Source organism: Saccostrea cucullata, unplaced genomic scaffold (assembly GCF_032062105.1).
Source record: "Saccostrea cucullata isolate Sc308-1 unplaced genomic scaffold, CSIRO_AGI_Scuc_v1 ctg1371, whole genome shotgun sequence".
In the NCBI taxonomy this organism is placed as follows: Eukaryota; Metazoa; Mollusca; class Bivalvia; order Ostreida; family Ostreidae; genus Saccostrea; species Saccostrea cuccullata.
In genome coordinates, this window is record NW_026940188.1 from 34,052 (window position 1) to 51,876 (window position 17,825).

The 17,825-nt window shown below is 34.4% G+C and overlaps 2 protein-coding genes across 4 annotated transcripts; one reads left to right on the forward strand and one right to left on the reverse strand.

The window, feature by feature from the left end:
* Positions 1-5,314: 5,314 nt before the first annotated feature.
* Positions 5,315-11,879, forward strand: LOC134254935 (protocadherin-9-like). 2 transcript variants are annotated; one of them, XM_062737469.1, is made up of 5 exons: positions 5,315-5,402; positions 7,694-10,495; positions 10,653-10,739; positions 11,169-11,274; positions 11,417-11,879. In XM_062737469.1, the coding sequence occupies exons 2-5, from the start codon at positions 7,817-7,819 to the stop codon at positions 11,647-11,649; spliced, it is 3,105 nt and encodes a 1,034-aa protein (XP_062593453.1). In that variant the 5' UTR covers positions 5,315-5,402; positions 7,694-7,816; the 3' UTR covers positions 11,650-11,879. The 2 variants fall into 2 exon arrangements, with proteins under 2 accessions (XP_062593453.1, XP_062593454.1); XM_062737470.1 differs by having other exon boundaries at positions 11,172-11,274.
* A 281-nt stretch (positions 11,880-12,160) lies between these two features.
* Positions 12,161-16,250, reverse strand: LOC134254938 (centromere-associated protein E-like). 2 transcript variants are annotated; one of them, XM_062737476.1, is made up of 8 exons: positions 15,880-16,250; positions 14,947-15,069; positions 14,754-14,848; positions 13,702-13,819; positions 13,541-13,620; positions 13,098-13,354; positions 12,719-13,011; positions 12,161-12,555 (listed from the first exon to the last, which is right to left on the reverse strand). In XM_062737476.1, the coding sequence occupies exons 1-8, from the start codon at positions 16,193-16,195 to the stop codon at positions 12,389-12,391; spliced, it is 1,449 nt and encodes a 482-aa protein (XP_062593460.1). In that variant the 5' UTR covers positions 16,196-16,250; the 3' UTR covers positions 12,161-12,388. The 2 variants fall into 2 exon arrangements, with proteins under 2 accessions (XP_062593460.1, XP_062593459.1); XM_062737475.1 differs by having other exon boundaries at positions 14,742-14,848.
* Positions 16,251-17,825: the final 1,575 nt, after the last annotated feature.

Consider the following 17,825-nt stretch of genomic DNA (forward strand, 5'->3'; position numbering starts at 1 on the left):
GGAGCTGAAGCAATTTTATGCTTTTTCCCATTTGTTGCTGAGAAGAGTCATTTTGTTCCTCTGAAGCACAGTGGCACCAGTAAATAAAGGCCCCTCCCAGGACCAGGCAGATTTATGTGGCTACCCCGTCCAAATGGCTAAACCATCCAAAAATAAAGAAAAGATCCCTTGTTATGGCCAACAAGTGTTTGTGGAATCCAGAATCAGAGTTAAAAGCAAAAATAACAAATAAAGCCTACCCACAGTGAATGGGAAAGATTTATGATGATTTGTTTTCAATATCACAGTTGGTTTAAGAAAATGAAATTGAGGGGCACAATTGAGAGAGGCCATATTTTAAAAGCCCACAAAAGACAGCTATTGACATATTTGGGATGATAATATCAAGTTGTACCCCCATTAAACTTTTTTATTCTTCGATTAACATCCTCTCTTAATCGTGATAATGCAGCATTAGCAAGAAATGAAACTAGATGGGTTGAAATATTTGTGGCAAGTTTCTCTCTGGAGCAAATTTTTTAATGAATTTTTTTTTTATATAAAATATCTGATATCATTGAAAAAATGTTTTGCTAATAGGAGAAGACAAGTGACCTTCTCCATCAACTGATTAGAAGGGTACCTGTGTAATGTATACTACAAAGTAAGGATCTCTTAATGCAAGAATTTAGCTTCAGGATTGAAACATTGTCAAGTGTTTAAATTTGTTCAAAGATTTTGAATATTAAATTACGGTCAGTCAGTCGTCATCATTAGCTGTAAGTGACAGGGAATAATTAGTTTCCCTGCTTGATATTAATGGATTGGTTCATACCAAGGGCTGAAGAAATAGCTACATATTGGTGGGTTTATAGGTAAAACAGCTCTAGGGAAACTGGACTCATTCACACTGCCAAGTCTTCAGGGATGATCCAAAGGATTGAGGGTCCCTGTCTGTGACTCACGGACACACACAGACCACGTACAAAAACCCGCCTAACACTTCTCCCCTTTTATCTGGTGTATGATGAATTAGTTGTGTTAAAATCCTTTCCATTTTAAAGGTATACTTTTGGTGAATTTGACAAGGACCCCATTTAGATGAGTAATTACAATGTCATTCTAAGTTAGGGGACAACAGGTTTAACACCTTATAAGGCAGCTGGCAGCTTCCTCTATTTAGAAAAACAGATGAATTTGGAGATTGGTTACTGATAACATTTAAGTTCCTCACAAAAAAAATTGGATCTGAGACCATTTGCAGGATAAAGCTCACAGCTTGATCGGACTTTGCAATTATGACACGTATTGACAGCAGTGGTGGTCACTTAAATCAAGTTGACGTATTTTCATCCATTATCGCATTTATTATTGATTGACCAAAGGATTCAAGTAAAAATGCATGCTCCACATATACTGTGGCTAAAAGCAAAAAATAATTTGTCCTTGTTTGACTTTTTGGATTTCTGTCAGGATAATTGCTTTAAAGTTTAAAGAAAGGTAAAACCATTTTTCATTACCATGTAAACACTGTCAAATTTTTTTAAATGAAAATATTTTTTTCCAAATTGAAGACAAAATGAGGACAAAATGATGGATAAAAAAATTAATGGGAGCCTTTCAACATAATTTACATGAAGTTTTGACAAGCAACTTATAACATCATTAAAGATCAAAAGACTATTAAAGTGGAAACTTGTTTGGGAGAAGAAAATTTAATGAGATGTGAAAATATTTAAAGAAAGCCAGGAGCACTTAGCTACTTTTGACATTCACTTGGTAACTCCCTCTGCCTCATTCATCCAGGGAGTTTTCAGATATTTGTTAAAATTGCCTGCTTGATTTACTGTTAATGAAAATTAAGTCCAAATGACAGGCCCTCTGGAAGACGGCTTAGTCCCCATTGATAGCAAAAGTTGGTCTAACTGCTGGACAGGGATTGTCCGCTAGTAATTGGGTAGAAAATCTGCAGGTTAGTTTATTTTGTCTCCGCTGATAGGAGGTAGATTTATCAAAACAATCCCACAAAACATCATTGTGTTAGCACCACGGGATAACTATATTTGGACATTTGATTCTTCGTGTTATGGGATTCCCGGGTGGGTACAAATCTAGTCCCAGCCTCCGGCAATCGATTAAAAAGGGGAGTTAACTCTGTTATACCAGGGTCAAGTGTTTACTTTTGTTTGATGTCTTTCATTTCACTGACTCAGGAGAGATTTTAAAAGTTGATCTGGGCTTCAGGATTTATTTCATTTTTTGAGGTCTGTAGAATCTAAATAGCTATAAATTTTACGATAGAAAATGTTTATCTCAAGCATTTTCTTCTTATAATGTATGTTTACCAAGGAGGATCAAGTCTTAAATTACTTTATAACTGTAAAACACATTTAAGTCTTGGCAGAAAAAATACAATTTTATTGATAAAAAAATTAGGAAAACATTTAAATATTTAATTAAAATGATTTGAATTGCTTTCAATATATGATGCATGTCAATAAAATCTTTATTTCAGTATAAATTTTGTTTGCATGCATACACCGTGACTTTTGTGTAAAATGATTTGATGGAGTTGTATATATAGTGAAGTAACATGGCAATCTGAGATCATTAAACATGCAAGATTAAATACTGTAGATCACTAAATTTTCGCGACACCTTGTTTTCGCGAGATATATAGTCATTGACTCTTGATTAGCGAGACAAAATTTTGAATTGTGGTTATTGCTTTATATATTATAAGGAATGATATTATAAATTAAACACACATTCGCGTAATTACGCGAAAATAAAGTTCTCGCAAATAAAAAGTGATTTACAGTAGTTCCGTTTACCCATGTTTGCATGAATTCATAAGATGTATGTGGTCTAACATAACAATTTATTTAATTTAAACACACATTTAAACATATAATCCTTAATCCCTGCCCCTTTCTTCCCTTGCATCTGTTAGGAATTGCAAGATTATCACCCAAACATTAGATGTGTGTTAAGGTTTGGTCATTCAGGTAGTCTCATTCAAAATCAAAGGGAAATAACTAGCACCAAATAGAATAACAAGATCAAAGAGGTGAAATGTTGGTATTAAAGCCCTGTGGTCATAAGAAAACATGATTCCTATCTACTAAAGAGAATGTGTGAAAATGAGAATTAAGTATTTCAGTAATTAAAACACAGTTAAACTGATACCTTTGTAAACAAGCCTCAAGGTAGAACTTTATTTCTTGTAAAAACATGTACAAGTACTGTTAGGGAATATATACCAGTTACTCTTCCTAGTGAAATTATTTGAATTCATGAAAAAAATTAATACAATTTTGTGAAAATTCTGCATACTTATATAATTGAATAAGAGTCTGAGAGAGAGAGAGAGAGAGAGAGAGAGAGAGATGCATGTACAAGCAATATTATTAGAGATGAGGACATACATTGTATTAAATGACAAAACAAATCTAATATGCAAAAAACATCAGTTTAATGTAAGTATAAAATGTGTATTACAGATATTTTCAATTAAAGATAACATTCCAAAGGCATTTTACTATGTGTTTTACACATTACTTTATAATTTAGTACCAGTATATATACTGATGGGTGGTTCTCTGTGTTATATGGGTGTTGTTTATGTTTTCCTTTGAGGACTTTTGTTTATAGTTAGTAGATAGTACTATTTTGTTCATCACCTTAGTACAAATGACAATGGGGTAACTTTTATGTAGTACTGAGTGTTTGTCTGTCATAAATTACCACCAGGGGGCCAGAGTTTGTCACTAATGGCCATTACTGTATCTCTGTGATTGATACATCATAAGGCCTCCCAAATGGACTAAGGGGGGACCACTACACCCCAGTTCACACATTGTCAACCCAAAAATTGACCCATTACAAAATATTGTCCAGTTACACCCATTTATCACACTAATGGCTGCATGATCACAAGGGTTAGTCATTTGGACAAATTTTGGCCACAGGTTGAGAGTGGACTGCGGACCTTCTCTCAGACTGCAGAATTTCTCTGGAGGACTCTATTGCAATCTGTCCAGTCTATAGGTATTGAAATTCCATCTGCTTTGACCAGCGTGTTAATCAGATGTCCAGTTCAATTGTGTCCATAATAAGAATTCCAGGACCGTCTGAGATATTGCTAGTGGCCAGTTTTGGAAAATCAATAAAGATGGCGAGCCTGGGACTAAGATAGCAACAGATTTCTCATCTTTCGGTGAGAGGGTAATTCTTATTGGTCATTGAGTCCATTGTTGCTGATTAACTTAATTATCTTATAAATAGTTAATGAACATTTCTATTGTTCTGTGCAATATGTTACGTAGTGACTTGTGTGTGTTGCACAACTACCAATTACTTATCAGATTACTTAATATTAACATGTAAATGTCGAACGTTATTAATTTTTTCATTGATTAGATTAATCAATTCCATTCCAAATTGAAATTTGTTAATTTAACATTAGAAAGCTCTGGATATAAATTGCATTGTTATCAGCTTTTAAAGAAAATTCATAAGATAGGAATGTCCAATGTTGTTGCATTGTTCAATATTTCCAGCCCTGTGTCTGTTTTATAAACAATCTGACATGTGTATGCCACTTTGTGTTATAAATCACCCAGAAAAGCAATCCTTTAAACCCAATACAGCCTGATGAAGTCCTATTAATTTAATATTTCAGTCAATAAAAGTGGTTTTGGCAGCACTATTTTGTTTTTATTGGAAGTCCATTAAGTGCCTGAAATTTAAGTGAAGGGGATTCCATGTAAAATACAAGCATCTTAATAATATTGGAGTTTTTACAAGGTATTGGGTAAATGGTTGTTGAAATATTAAATTGCTTGAGCTGTTTCAAATTTGAAGGGTTTTTGTAACATTATCTCTTTTTTTATATCCATTTAGTCATTTTGGAACTATTTTGATCAAACATATTAATTTTTTGGTCCAAAAATAAGCATGTTCAGGTCTATTAAAGAAGAATTTATTCAAAGAAATGTGAACAAAAAATTTTGAAATAAAAAATGCAAAAACAGAGCATAAAAAGAAATTGTATGGTTGGAAATATTTTTTTTTTTAAATAAATTTTTTAATAATAACAATTTTTCTGACATGAGAATTTAATTAAAGATAAATTAGAGTTAATTTTTACATGCCTTAAGGTTCAAATCAAATTCACTTGAAATTTATCTTTGAAGTGGACAGAATGTGTAAACTGTTTTGTATAATGTGCTAATTCCTGGTGTTAATTGTTTTAATATAATTCATGGTCCTCTAACCGTGTGAGTTATTTATAAGGTGTAAAATTAGATTACCAGTAACCTGTGGCCACAGGTATGGAATATATTTCTCACCTGGTCAGTAACAGAATTTACATGCAGTGGTTAATTGCTTGGTAAATAAAACACCTTGGACAATTGAAGGTAAAGTCTTCCCCACATTTAAGCTTTTATTTAGATTGTTAACAACAGATTTTTCATACCTTTTGTTGTCCAATTTGAAAATATTGACAAATGAACCTGTGAAGGGGGAGGGCTTTAAATCGGAGATTTTTGTTTTTGGTCAGTTGAGTTATCCTCCAGAGTGGGAGAACGGTAGGGTGTTTTTACTTCTGAGGGTCGGTTATTTATTGTAGTGTTTGTGGTTCTAAGGACAAGTGCTTTCAAGGGTCTGGGAGATTCCGTAAGATTTGGTAAGTGTAGATGAAACTATTTATTTTTAAGAAAAAGTCCTTAAGTTCCTTTAAATCTATCATGATCTGACATTTTCTCTGGTAGTCCATGAGGCAGGTAGGCTGAATAATTCATTCAAGATAATTGTAATTTTTGTTATCAGTTAACTTCTTATTTTAAATATTGAACAGTTATCATATCTATATTTGACAGTATTCTTGACAAAAAAATCAATTCTGATGAAGTATTTATAATTTGGGCATGAAAATATTTGTACTTTTTGTGCTTTTTTTTAAAATTGAAATTCAGTGCATTAATTTAGATAGGCTGCTGTAGATCGATAAAGTAAATTAGTTGGAATAAAATTTTGTTCATTTGTAATCTAAAATGTTTTCAAATAGATTTGATTTTGTTGTTTCACATGTTACCATATTCAATTTTTTACAATATAAAAATTTTGTTTGAGATATCATGTTTCTTAAATTTTAATAAGAAAATTAATGAAATTTGATTCACAACAAATGTTTCAGCTTTTAAAGTATTTCTTTGGTTAATAACATTATTTTCTTTTCTTAAAAAAATGTTTTAAAAGTTTTAAATTATTTTATACTTTTTGTCAATAAATCGGCATACAATTATAGAAATATGTTTTATTTAATTATTGAATTGAATTAATTTCTCAAGGATACAGTTTAAATTTTAAAATAAAAATTAACATTTAAAATATAGATAGGTAATTTTGATATCTATAAAAAAATATAAAAGTCAATTACAAAGCTATATTTCTTGACCTAAAAGTATGAAGTTGGTATGAGAGATGAGAATATGTTGAATTAAAAAAAAATCATGATCATGAGCTTAGGAAGGAAACTAAGTTCTCAGTGGTGTACGTTTTGTGTTTATGACAATTTCCTAAGACAGTACATGTACGTCTTTTCACTGAGGATATTTGGGTCTAAGATTTTGGTCCCAGGAGGATGTTTGTCCCCCTCACAGCTTACCTGTCCGTTATCTACATCATTACCTTTCATCAAGGTAAACAACCCCCTGCCTTCAAAGCTCCCCCTCTGATGGGGTGCCAGGTATTTATCAGTTATAAGGGAAAACTTCTATCTCGTCCCTGATAAAAACTCCTGTAATATGTAATAATACCAACCTGTCTCCGTGATATATGGGGAGGAGGAATAAATAATGACCCTATGGCTTTTTATGGCTGCTGATGTGTAAAATCACATCCCAAATTTGTATACTGTGATCAGATTTAACAGCAATCGGAAGAAAAAAGACCTTGTATTAAATCTAATTTATTCTTTGTGTAGGGCTTGTCGGCTTCATGTATGAGGCATAGGTCCTTTAATCTCTGCTCAGTCTATTTGACCAGTAAATATTGTTCCCTCCTCTCTTGATAAATTTCTTATTACATGATATTGACACATTTTCTATTGAAAGTGACACCCGCTAAGAGAGATGAGAAACACCGACTAATCGCTGGTTGTTCTGGAGTAATAGCAACTGGGTTGGTATGTCCCTCGAAAAGTAAACGGAGAGATGTTTGCTCGTTTCTTTGTCGTATAAATTTAGGATGTTTGGTAGATTCAGAGCTGGGTATGTCGTCTAGTGACAATGGTCCGTGCTGCTATGTATTCTGGCGTGCAGGCTTTCCCCCTGTTTGGATATTTTATCCGCTGGTCGTACACTGTAGTAACCTATACTCCATGTATTCATTGACAGGGGTTATAGTTAAGCTTGTTATAGGCGTGAATCAGACCTTTTTGATACCCTCCAAAGGTTTTCTATTTTCACTCTTGTGTGCAAGTGATATTCCTTATCCTATCATCAAATGTTACATGGTATTATCTCAAAACAATACGTATTACTAACTCGGCATCGTATTTCACATTGCTGCCATTAATGGCGATTATTTTACTTTTTTGTGTATGAATACATTTTTTCCCTTTTCATGTTTATAACAGACAATATATAGGACAGAATTTGTGTATGTAATTTACCTTACAGTGACTAATCACTCTCTAATTTTACAGGTAACCTCAAGGGAATGGACAGTTGGTGAGACTGTATCTCCTAAAATTTCGTAGATGAAATGAGCAGCTCATGAGCCGGGGATAAATACGGACCACACTGGGGCTTAGAAATTTTTTTTCGAGATGGCAGCGCTCCTCTGTATGTGCCTTTTCCTAGTGGCTGTATTTCCAGTCTCCTGTGAAATAATTGTGACTATGACTTTAAGAGAAGAGAAACCTGTCTCAACCTTAGTGGGAAATATAGCTAGCTTGAGTGACCTGCAGAGAAATATGACACCAGAAACTTTCCAGAGTCTGCGATACAGCTTCTTGGATCAAACCAAAGGAGAAGATCTTTTCCGTGTTGATAATGAGGCCGGAGATTTGTTTACTAATGCAGTGATTGACAGAGAGAATGAATGCGGATTCAACCAGGATTGCACTTTCCAGTTTGACATCGCAGCTCACTCTTCAATTAACTCTAGATTTGAAATAATATCAGTGAGAGTGATTCTTTTGGACATTAATGACCATAGTCCGATGTTTCCATCCCCAGTTGTGAACAAGAGTTTGTCAGAGTCTGCAGTGATTGGTTCCACCATACAAGTGGACGAAGCATCAGACCTTGACTCTTCACCTCAGAACGGAATCAAAAGCTACTCCATGCTCACTACAGATTCTCCATTCTCCTTCAGTGCCTCTAAAGTAAGTGATGGATTCACTCTCCAACTGACACTGAACTCAGCCATAAACAGAGAGGAAAGGGATAATTATGAGTTAAAGATAATAGCAGTGGATGGTGGATCCACTCCTAGGACTGGAACTCTGACCATCAAGATAGAAGTGACCGATGAAAATGACAATGCCCCACAATTTGACAGACAGGTGTATGACGTAAGTTTGAGGGAGGATAGGGATGTGGGCTTCCAGGTGATCCAGCTCTCAGCTACAGACGCTGATATCAAACAAAATGGACAAATTACGTATAAATTCAATCCTAGACAAAGCTTCATAGCAGAAATTGGTCAATACTTTGCAATCAATGAAACTACTGGGAAAATTAATTTGAAAAACAAGTTGTCGCAAAACACCAGAAAAAATTACAATATAACTGTGGATGCCAGTGACTTAGGTCAACCTCCAAAAGTTTCCCAGTGTGTGGTTCGTGTGTCTATAATTGATGTTGGAAACAATAGTCCATTGGTTCGGATAACCTTATTATCCACAGGCAACACCGGGGCAGTAAGCGAGACCTCTAGTGTTGGTACAGTGATTGCCCATGTTACTGTAGAAGACACTGACTCTGGATCTAATGGTATTGTCACCTGTAAAATTCTCTCTGAGGAGTTTCAGCTACAAACTGTTTTAAATAAAGGTTACATTGTGGTCATCAACAAATCCCTGGACCGTGAAATCTCTGATAAATACAACCTCACTGTGGAATGTAGTGATGAAGGAGCTCCACCTCTATCCACATCTTCTACATTAGTGGTTCCAATCTCAGATGAAAATGACAATGCTCCTGAGTTTTACAAGAATATATATCAAGCCTCTATCAGGGAGAATAATGCCTTTGGGGATGGAATCACCCAAGTTCTTGCCAGGGATCAAGATATTGGAAAGAATGCTGAAATTAGATATGTTTTACCCCCTGACTCAAAGGAAAAGTTGGCCATCAATGAAGAAACTGGAGTGATCACAGCAAACTATAGGTTTGACAGAGAAAGCATGTCCTCATATTTCTTTCATGTCCTGGCTGTTGATAAAGGGAGCCCCTCAATGACTGGAACTGCTACAATTCAGCTAACAGTCGTGGATGAAAATGACAACAAGCCAACATTCAGTGTTCCTGTATTTCAATTTTTCGTGATGGAAAACATGGGACCTCAGCTTAAAGTTGGCTCTCTCAGTGCCTCTGACCTTGATGAAGGTGACAACCAAAAAATTCTTTTTGATTTCCACCCAAATTTCAAAAATCTTCCCAGCAGTCAACTGCCATTTGAAGTTTTACCATCCGGGATAATTTCTACAAAGAGAGATCTAGATAGAGAGGATAGGAGCAAGTATTCGTTTGATTTAGTGGCTGTGGACCAGGGAACTCCACGATTAACCAGCACATGTCGAGTGGTTGTGTACGTAGCCGACCAAAATGACAATAAGCCTTTCATCACCTTCCCATTGTTTTCTAACCAGACTGTCTCAGTGTCTTACCAAGCTAATGTAGGTACAGTGATCACTCAGATTCGAGCTTACGACCTTGATGAAACAGGACCAAACAGCCAACTCAGGTACTCCATCTCAGCTGGCAATGAGAAGGATATCTTCTCTATTGGAGAAACCTCAGGCAACATCTACCTCAAGAGAACTTATGAAATAACCGAAAATACTCCATTTAAACTCAGAATCAATGTCAGTGATATGAATGTCTCACATATGAAGTCTTCATTCCGTGACTTGACCCTTGTTCTAACTCTTCCCACCGCCAGTCCTCAGGCTTTGGAAGATGGAGGAACAAAGAATATCATCATCACTATTGCTGTTGTTGCTCTCACCATCATCCTCTCAGCTGTCATCATCACTGTCATCATTATTCTCCGACGCAATGACCAGAAACTGCTCAAAAGCAAACGTTCAGATGACATAGTAAAAACAATGTACGATGCTGCCATCCCTGGGGACTGTTCATCCCCAAATATGGAAAAGAACCCCAGTGACATGGTGACTAGTATTGTAGACACACCCCGCAAGAAAAAAGAGGTCAGCTTCACCTTTGATTTGGAAAGTATACAGCTATTTCAAGGAAGCCAAACAAATCAGGAAAAGGTAGTGTTTCACATCCTAATTGATATTATATTATTTAACGTAGTTATGCGTAATCATATGCATAACTTAAAATTAATTATTAATTTCATTTGCATTTTTTTGTTTCAATGGAATTATGGAATGATGTAAATTTAAATATTTTTTTGTATTTTTTCAGAGAGAGGAAATTTCTAACAGCAAGCAGAATAATATGAAAGCACTCAATTCATCACTCCTAAACAATCTTGGCAGATTGCATAATCAGGTAATAATCATTTAATGTTATGATAATGAATAATAATTCATTTTGATTAGTTTGTCTTCTCCCCCTTTTTCAAAAAGAATACACTTAGGCCATAAAAATTAATTTCCTGGTTCTCAGGCCCTCCCTCGTCTCTTCCAAGGGTGCCTCATTGACCCTTTTTTATTGCTAAAGCAATAAAATAAAAACAACAAATCACCTCCCTCCTCATTTTTTGAGTTTGTGTACAATGTAAAAAGTTGCCTAATCATGTTTTGGAGGCAATAAATTAAAAAAAAAAAAAAAAAAAAAAGCCTCCTTCCTCATATTTCTTGAAAAAAATGCCTGAGAACCAAAGAATTAACTTTGCATGGCCTTAGAATTCTAAGTTTTGTTTTTAAAAAATACAAGCAGTATAAAAATTTTAACTTTTTCAACTTTACCTTTTATTAGCAGCACCACCTAGACAATATGAGTGATTCCTCAGGGGAGATAACTGCATCTGATAGTGGGCGAGGAGGCAGTGACCTTGACCTCTCACTTCATCTATCTAAATCAGGTAAATATATATACAAACTTTTAAATTCAGCTGAAAAAAAAAACTAATTACAAAATAATAAAAAATTATATTAATTTTTTTTTGTCTTTGATAATAAACCAATATCTCAATTTTAATGAATATGTTCTATTTTGATTTTCAGATGAAAGACAAAACAGAGGAGAATTCAAACTCAAAATGAATTCAGATAAGGGAGCCAGGCCATATGGGAACCAGTATGAAAATATAAACTATGTGAATACTCACCATACAAAGAACAATAATCAAAGGGAAGCAATTCCTGCCAGACCCCCTAGAGGTCGCTCAGACAATAAAGTGTACCTTTCTGAAGAGAGTTCCTCATCAAAGACAGATTGCTTTCCATCCTATGTATAGAGAGTGAACCATTTGACTCAAATGGGTCAGTTGTTAAAATTGTGCCAAATACTATGTTAACTTGTCTCATAGCAATTGTTGTATGCAGTCATTTTATTGAAAACCCCAATTTGTGTTTTGTACATAGTGATACATATGTACATGTAACAGTTATGTGTTCAACTGCTGAACCAGAATTATTTTTTTATGACAAGAAGTGCTCTGTACAAAATAAATAATAATATTTGGAATTGTTTTATTTTCAATTTAGAAATATGGTTTCATACTATGGAAATACTTGAGCAAAACAAATACCACTGCATGTATAATGAGCGCTAATTTCTGAAAAGGCATGGCATATTTATATAAAAATAGTACTCTGTAGTAAAGCAAATACATGTACTAGTATCAATGTAAAATTTGCTGCATGTTGTAAATTTTGCATCAAAATTTACAACAAGAAACCCAGAACAAAATCAGTCTGAATGCCGGGAAAAGTACGTTAAATTTGGCAAGAAATACGCAACTCAAATTCACCATGAAGGCAGATATTATTTTACTGCAATATGCACAAATATTTTACAGAACAAATGAAAATATTTCAATAGACATGAAAAAGCTAAATTGCTGTATACAGTGATTATCTGGACAAAAAAGTTTAAATTAAACTAAGATATTGCATTATACTTTATACATAGATTATCCGAGCACAATCGTAATTCGGCACATGTTTAAATTGAAAGTCATAAATGGGCATGTTTTAGTTTCTTCTTTGGCGGCGTTTTATCAATGATAGAGCTGCATCCCTTAGGCTCGAACTTCTTATTCCTGGTCCTGATGACATCACTTCCGGTCTCAAAGCTGTTCCGGACTGAGCCTGAACACCCATCCGAGCACGGAGCTTACTCATTAAGCTTTGGGAGTTTCCTGAATATGAAGTACACAAGACATACTTAGTATTATGCAAACATGTATTTTAATATATATATATGTCTTTTAATCAAAAGTACTCGTGTTGATTTTTTAAAAATATTTACTGTGGTATCATTCAGAGTTGTATAACTCTGGTTTTGAAACGTCATACTCATACCTGCTGCTAATTCGTGCATCTGCCCTTGTAAATCACTTGATTGGTTGGGTTTTTCTGATACATTCCTTTGCAATTCCTTAGAATCCACCTTCTCCTCACTTGCGATCTTTTGCTGCTCCTCCTCAGATAACTCGATGTTGACGTCATCAGAACTAACGTCATCCGTGACATCGTCAGTAATATCGCTGGACTCCTCACTATCTGTGTTGTTAGACATTAATCGCTCCAACTCTTCTAGTTCTTCCTTGTCCCACAATTCACGGGGAATGGCAATGCAAGAATTCTTTGCACATCTAATAAGCAAAACTTAAATTAATATTCATTTGTTTACCACCCCCTTTCTCAATAATGCAGGAAATGTTCAGTGTATACGAAATACCTGTGGAGGTGTGTCCCACCCACATGATCGTAAAGTTCTCCTATCGATGTCGCATCTTCTGATTGATCGGTGAATCGATCATCGCGAATCACCAGATTTGTATGACGACTGGTGCGATGCAAGAGTGTTCCGGGCTCATCTTTAGGTCGTAACTCTTGCTCTAAAATATCATTTTCCTTTAACAACGCCTTTTTTGTACCTAGGAGTTGTCCGATATCATCCTCAATGTCTCTAGACATTACTTCTAAATTGATATTCTGTGGAAACACAAAATTCAAAGGCATAAATGGTTTCTTTATCTTTTTACAACTCTACGTAAAGACCCCCCTTCCATTCCCCAAAACAACACAAAACAAGCACAAAAAAACCATCCCCACAAAAAAAAAATTCCCAAAAACAAAAACAAAAAAAATGCAAATTATTGTGGTATGTTAAATATTTACATCTTCTCTCAGTTCTCGAATCTCGCGCTTCATCTCCAGGTACTTGATCAGCTCTAAAATTTCTTGATCCTCTGCATCAGCTGAAAGAATAGAGGGGGATATTTAAAAAAAATCTTAGGGTAAAAGTATTGTACGGTTTAAAACATAATGTGAAATGTTACCCGGATTCAGTTGCATGCTGCGCATCTTCAGCAGAGCCATGTTCTGCACATTCTGAATCTCTAACTCATAGTGCCTCCGCTCCCCGCTGTATTTCTTGATGTCGTCTTTTATTTTGTTCTGAAATCCACAAATGTTTTTAGTAAGAAAACAGCCTTGGAAATGTGAATTGTAGGGATCGAATGATGTATTTTCTTAAGGTATGTCACGCGTCAGTTTTTTTTTTTCTTTTAGAAAAGTTCATGCAGAACCTCTCACTTCAAAATTATTTATTTTAATTCAATTTTTATAACATATTTAAAATAAACAATGTAAATTGTTCAACATCCAATTTAAAAAAAACAGCTTAAAAATTCATAAAGAAGCAAGATTTATGAGGGAGCTTTTCTTGTGGTTGAAGGAAACTTAGCAGAAAATTCATCAAATCTGCAAATTTATTGATTAAATTTCATATCTTGGAATTTTAGCCTCTCACGCTTTTAATCGGAGATTATTTTCCGTAATGAGATGCTAGGAATATTAAATCAAGTCTCAATTTATAATTTATAACAAATTTTACACCTTCCCTCAACAAACCTTGCCGAGAAGTGAAGATACATGTATATTGAAGAAGTCAAGACAAAGTTTACACTTTTTTTTCTGAAAATCGCCTATTTGGACCAAAATTTACATCACAGACCCCAACTTTTTCTCTCAGCATTTCAAGCTACTCGATACTTGTGACTTACCAGCAATTAAGTCGTAAAAAGTTTTATATATGGAAATATTTTATTGCCTATTCAGATTTTCAATACCCCAAATATGTTACTTTTTAGTGCAAAAAGGTCACACAATAATTTACGCACATTTATTTGCAATATTTGTTCAATTATGAATATTATTTAAACTATTTTACGTAAAATAAGATAATATTTGTTGCCATGGTTACATATGATAAAATATGATAAAGGTTGAAGTGACTAACCAAAGAGTTAGAATTTAAGTGCAAGTTCTTATACAAAATATAATTCTTAAAAAAATCCTTGATATACAAGTGACATACCTTATTTCTTACCCATTCATCACGGTATGAAGATTTAATTTTCTGAGCTGTATCTTTCAATTCCTGAAGACATCGGAGTTTACGGTACAAATCGCAGCGGGTATAATCTGTATGAAAATGAAGGTACCCTGTACTCTACATGTATGTTACTCGAAAACTTAAAGCTAATATTATATTATTATTTAAACAGATGGTCAGTTTTTACCATAAAGTTGGAGTTCAATCTTTTCCTCTTCTGTGAGATTTCTCTCTATCAGAGCGTTCTCCTCTTCTCCGATTCTGGGAGTGCATTGGTTGGCTAGCAACTCCTCTTCTTCATTTAAAATTGCTGTTAAGAACAAATACTTAAATTTTGCAAAAGATTTTCCTTATATGCATAACATAACACTACTAGCACGCAGTCGCCGGTAAAACTCAGTTTGCGACCGACCGTTAAATCAGCATTAACGGTCGCAAATACCAAATTAGAAGATAGTTATTCCCTAAATAACGGCTTATGAAGACAAATTGGTTAATACCAAGTACATGTAATGCATTTTAGAGTACCAACTTAGGAAAAAGGTGTGTCGATCCCAGAATTGAAAAGAAGAAAAGATGGAAAGGGGGCGGGGGGAGGGGGGGGGGTCCGACTCCCAAGTGCCTGTGTATTCAACAAGTTCTTCAGTTTATCATAATTCCATTGTTACGTCATAAACGATTAGTACAGTACCTCATAATTTTAGACGTTCAAACCGTTTAGATTTGAAGAAAAAATATCATTCCTGGGATTCACGCCATAGTACGCTATAAGTCACAAATGTAATACCTATATAAAAACAGTTTTAAAATGCTTTTTTTTTTGGTGTAACAGTAGGGACTACTGACTACGAATTAGGTACGTTATCAAATCTTCTCAACTTATCACATTGCCCCTTGGCCTTTATTGTATTTCATCCTGGATTATAAAAACCAACCACAGGCACTTGACGTAACTTATTTTTCTCTTAGGGGGTATATTTTTTAGTAAAAGAAAAATAAGTAACGTCAGGTGCCTGTAGTACATCTACATGTACCAACCGTATTTACGTCCAGATGGTAAAAAACCAAAATAATAATAATCTATCTTTATAAAAAGTAATATTTGAAAGGTTCAAACAACCTTTTTCTTCCTGCAGTCTGTTAATTTCCTGGTCTGCCCTGTGACCTTCTGCCCTAAAGGCCAATATTTTATTCCTTAGCTCCGACATAGTTCCCAGAAATTCGGACATGCCTGATGACAGGATGGTGTGATAGTCCTTCATTTGAGTAAGTTTACCCTCTCTCGCCTGGTGGCCAGACAGCACGTAAGAATTGTTCGCCCGTAACTGATTTAGATCCACCCTTAAATCGCCGACCTTTTGGCGAATTTCATCATCATCTATTTGATCTGTTTGTGTATCTACAGAGTCCTGTGTATCCTCAATGCTGCAAGCCATTGTGGACTGTCTAGTTTCTATGACGTGAAATTTGATGTTGACGTCACAAATTCATTGTTACGACACTTGATTGTGACGTCAGGAAGGGCGGTGTATATTCAGTACAAGGATCGAGACAAAGAAAAACCCTTGGAAAAAAAATTTAAGTTCTTATTTTTTTCTACTCTGATGTTGTAGTACAATCTGTTTCAAAAATAAATATTTTTCGAGAGATTTTAATCAAGGAATTGGAGTAGAACGGTAATATTAAAGTTACATGTACAAAGAATCCAAGTAAATTATCTTTTTATTAAAAATCTTGCTAGAAACACCGCATAATTTACTGTTGTTCGTCATTATGATATTTCTAAATAAATAAATAAATAGATAAATAAATAACCTCATATACATGTACTTCAAACTGTTTTCACTTGAATATAATATTATACCGGGGAAGTTCAAAGAGGAATTGTGAAATGTAGAGATGAAGGACATTACTCGAAGGCACTTGTGTCGTATACGGAGCATTCCTAGTAAAAATAATTATGGCCATGGTATTCGAAACAAATGCCAGGGACATTACTCCTAAAAACATCCCTATGATTTAGTATAAATCTTGTCATATTTTAAATGAAAAAAGATTTATTGAACATATAAAATTTCGAAATTTTAACGAAAACAACAATTTGTTCGAATAGCCTGTTTCCCTGGCTTACCCATAATGCCCCTACTTTTGCGGAGCATTATGGGTAGGTCATATTTTAAATGAAAAAAGATTTATTGAACATATAAAAGGAAAACAACAACAGGCTATTTGCCCCTACTTTTCGAAGTGAATCATTGTCAAGTTGATATCACGAGGCATTGCATAAAGTGAGACAACTTCGATAATTTTAACAGAATTGTCAAGAGTTGTCTTTCTTCAATCAGCACAATTAGATTGTTCGAATATACATGTATAATAAAAAATGAAACATTGATATGCTTATAAAATATTTATATTTTAGAAAAAAAAAGATGCACAATACTTACATGTAATGTTTTAATTTAAAATCTTGCATAGTGTTGGCGTTAGTCTTTAGAATATTGTAATGCTTAATGGAAGGGGTGGGGGTGTAGTTTACTTTATTCTTGAAACTAGAAACGTTATGAGGTCTTCTTTAATCAACCAAATTGATTGTGCTGCATTAATTTTTATAAAATTAAAATAAAGCTTGATAATTCTGCGCCTGTATCCACGTCCTCTATCTCTTGAATTCGAACTGGGACAGGCCTAGCTGCAGAACTGTAGCTCTCCGAAAAAATATATTGACAGAACAGAGGATTTGGTAATTGCTAATAGGCCTTAGTCACAGGTACTTCTTTCGGTATTGCTTTTAAACCCATAAAATTATTATACCATGGGTTTAAAAAAAATATCGAAAAAAGTGCTTGTGGTCTTTGTTCATATAAAACAGAAAAACGATCTTTCGTGTGTTTTGGGGTGGGGGTTATCATGTCTGTCTAAATACACTGAAAAAAGCTAAATAGCTTTTCTATGTACATAAAACTCTACATAATTTCACGACTTTGCAATTTTTATTTTGAAAATTATTTTTAAACAAAATAGAAATACACACAGTACACACCTGAAAACACCCGCCGAGGATTT

Excerpts from the sequence above, each read along its gene's own strand:
- LOC134254935 (XM_062737469.1), top strand. The coding sequence starts at position 7,817 with ATGGCAGCGCTCCTCTGTATGTGCCTTTTCCTAGTGGCTGTATTTCCA. Across the intron at positions 10,496-10,652 it reads GCCAAACAAATCAGGAAAAG|AGAGAGGAAATTTCTAACAG; the intron begins GTAGTGTTTCAC and ends GTATTTTTTCAG. Across the intron at positions 11,275-11,416 it reads ACTTCATCTATCTAAATCAG|ATGAAAGACAAAACAGAGGA; the intron begins GTAAATATATAT and ends TTTGATTTTCAG.
- LOC134254938 (XM_062737475.1), bottom strand. The coding sequence starts at position 16,195 with ATGGCTTGCAGCATTGAGGATACACAGGACTCTGTAGATACACAAACA. Across the intron at positions 14,849-14,946 it reads GATTGAACTCCAACTTTATG|ATTATACCCGCTGCGATTTG; the intron begins GTAAAAACTGAC and ends ATTTTCATACAG. Across the intron at positions 12,556-12,718 it reads GATGCACGAATTAGCAGCAG|GAAACTCCCAAAGCTTAATG; the intron begins GTATGAGTATGA and ends CTTCATATTCAG.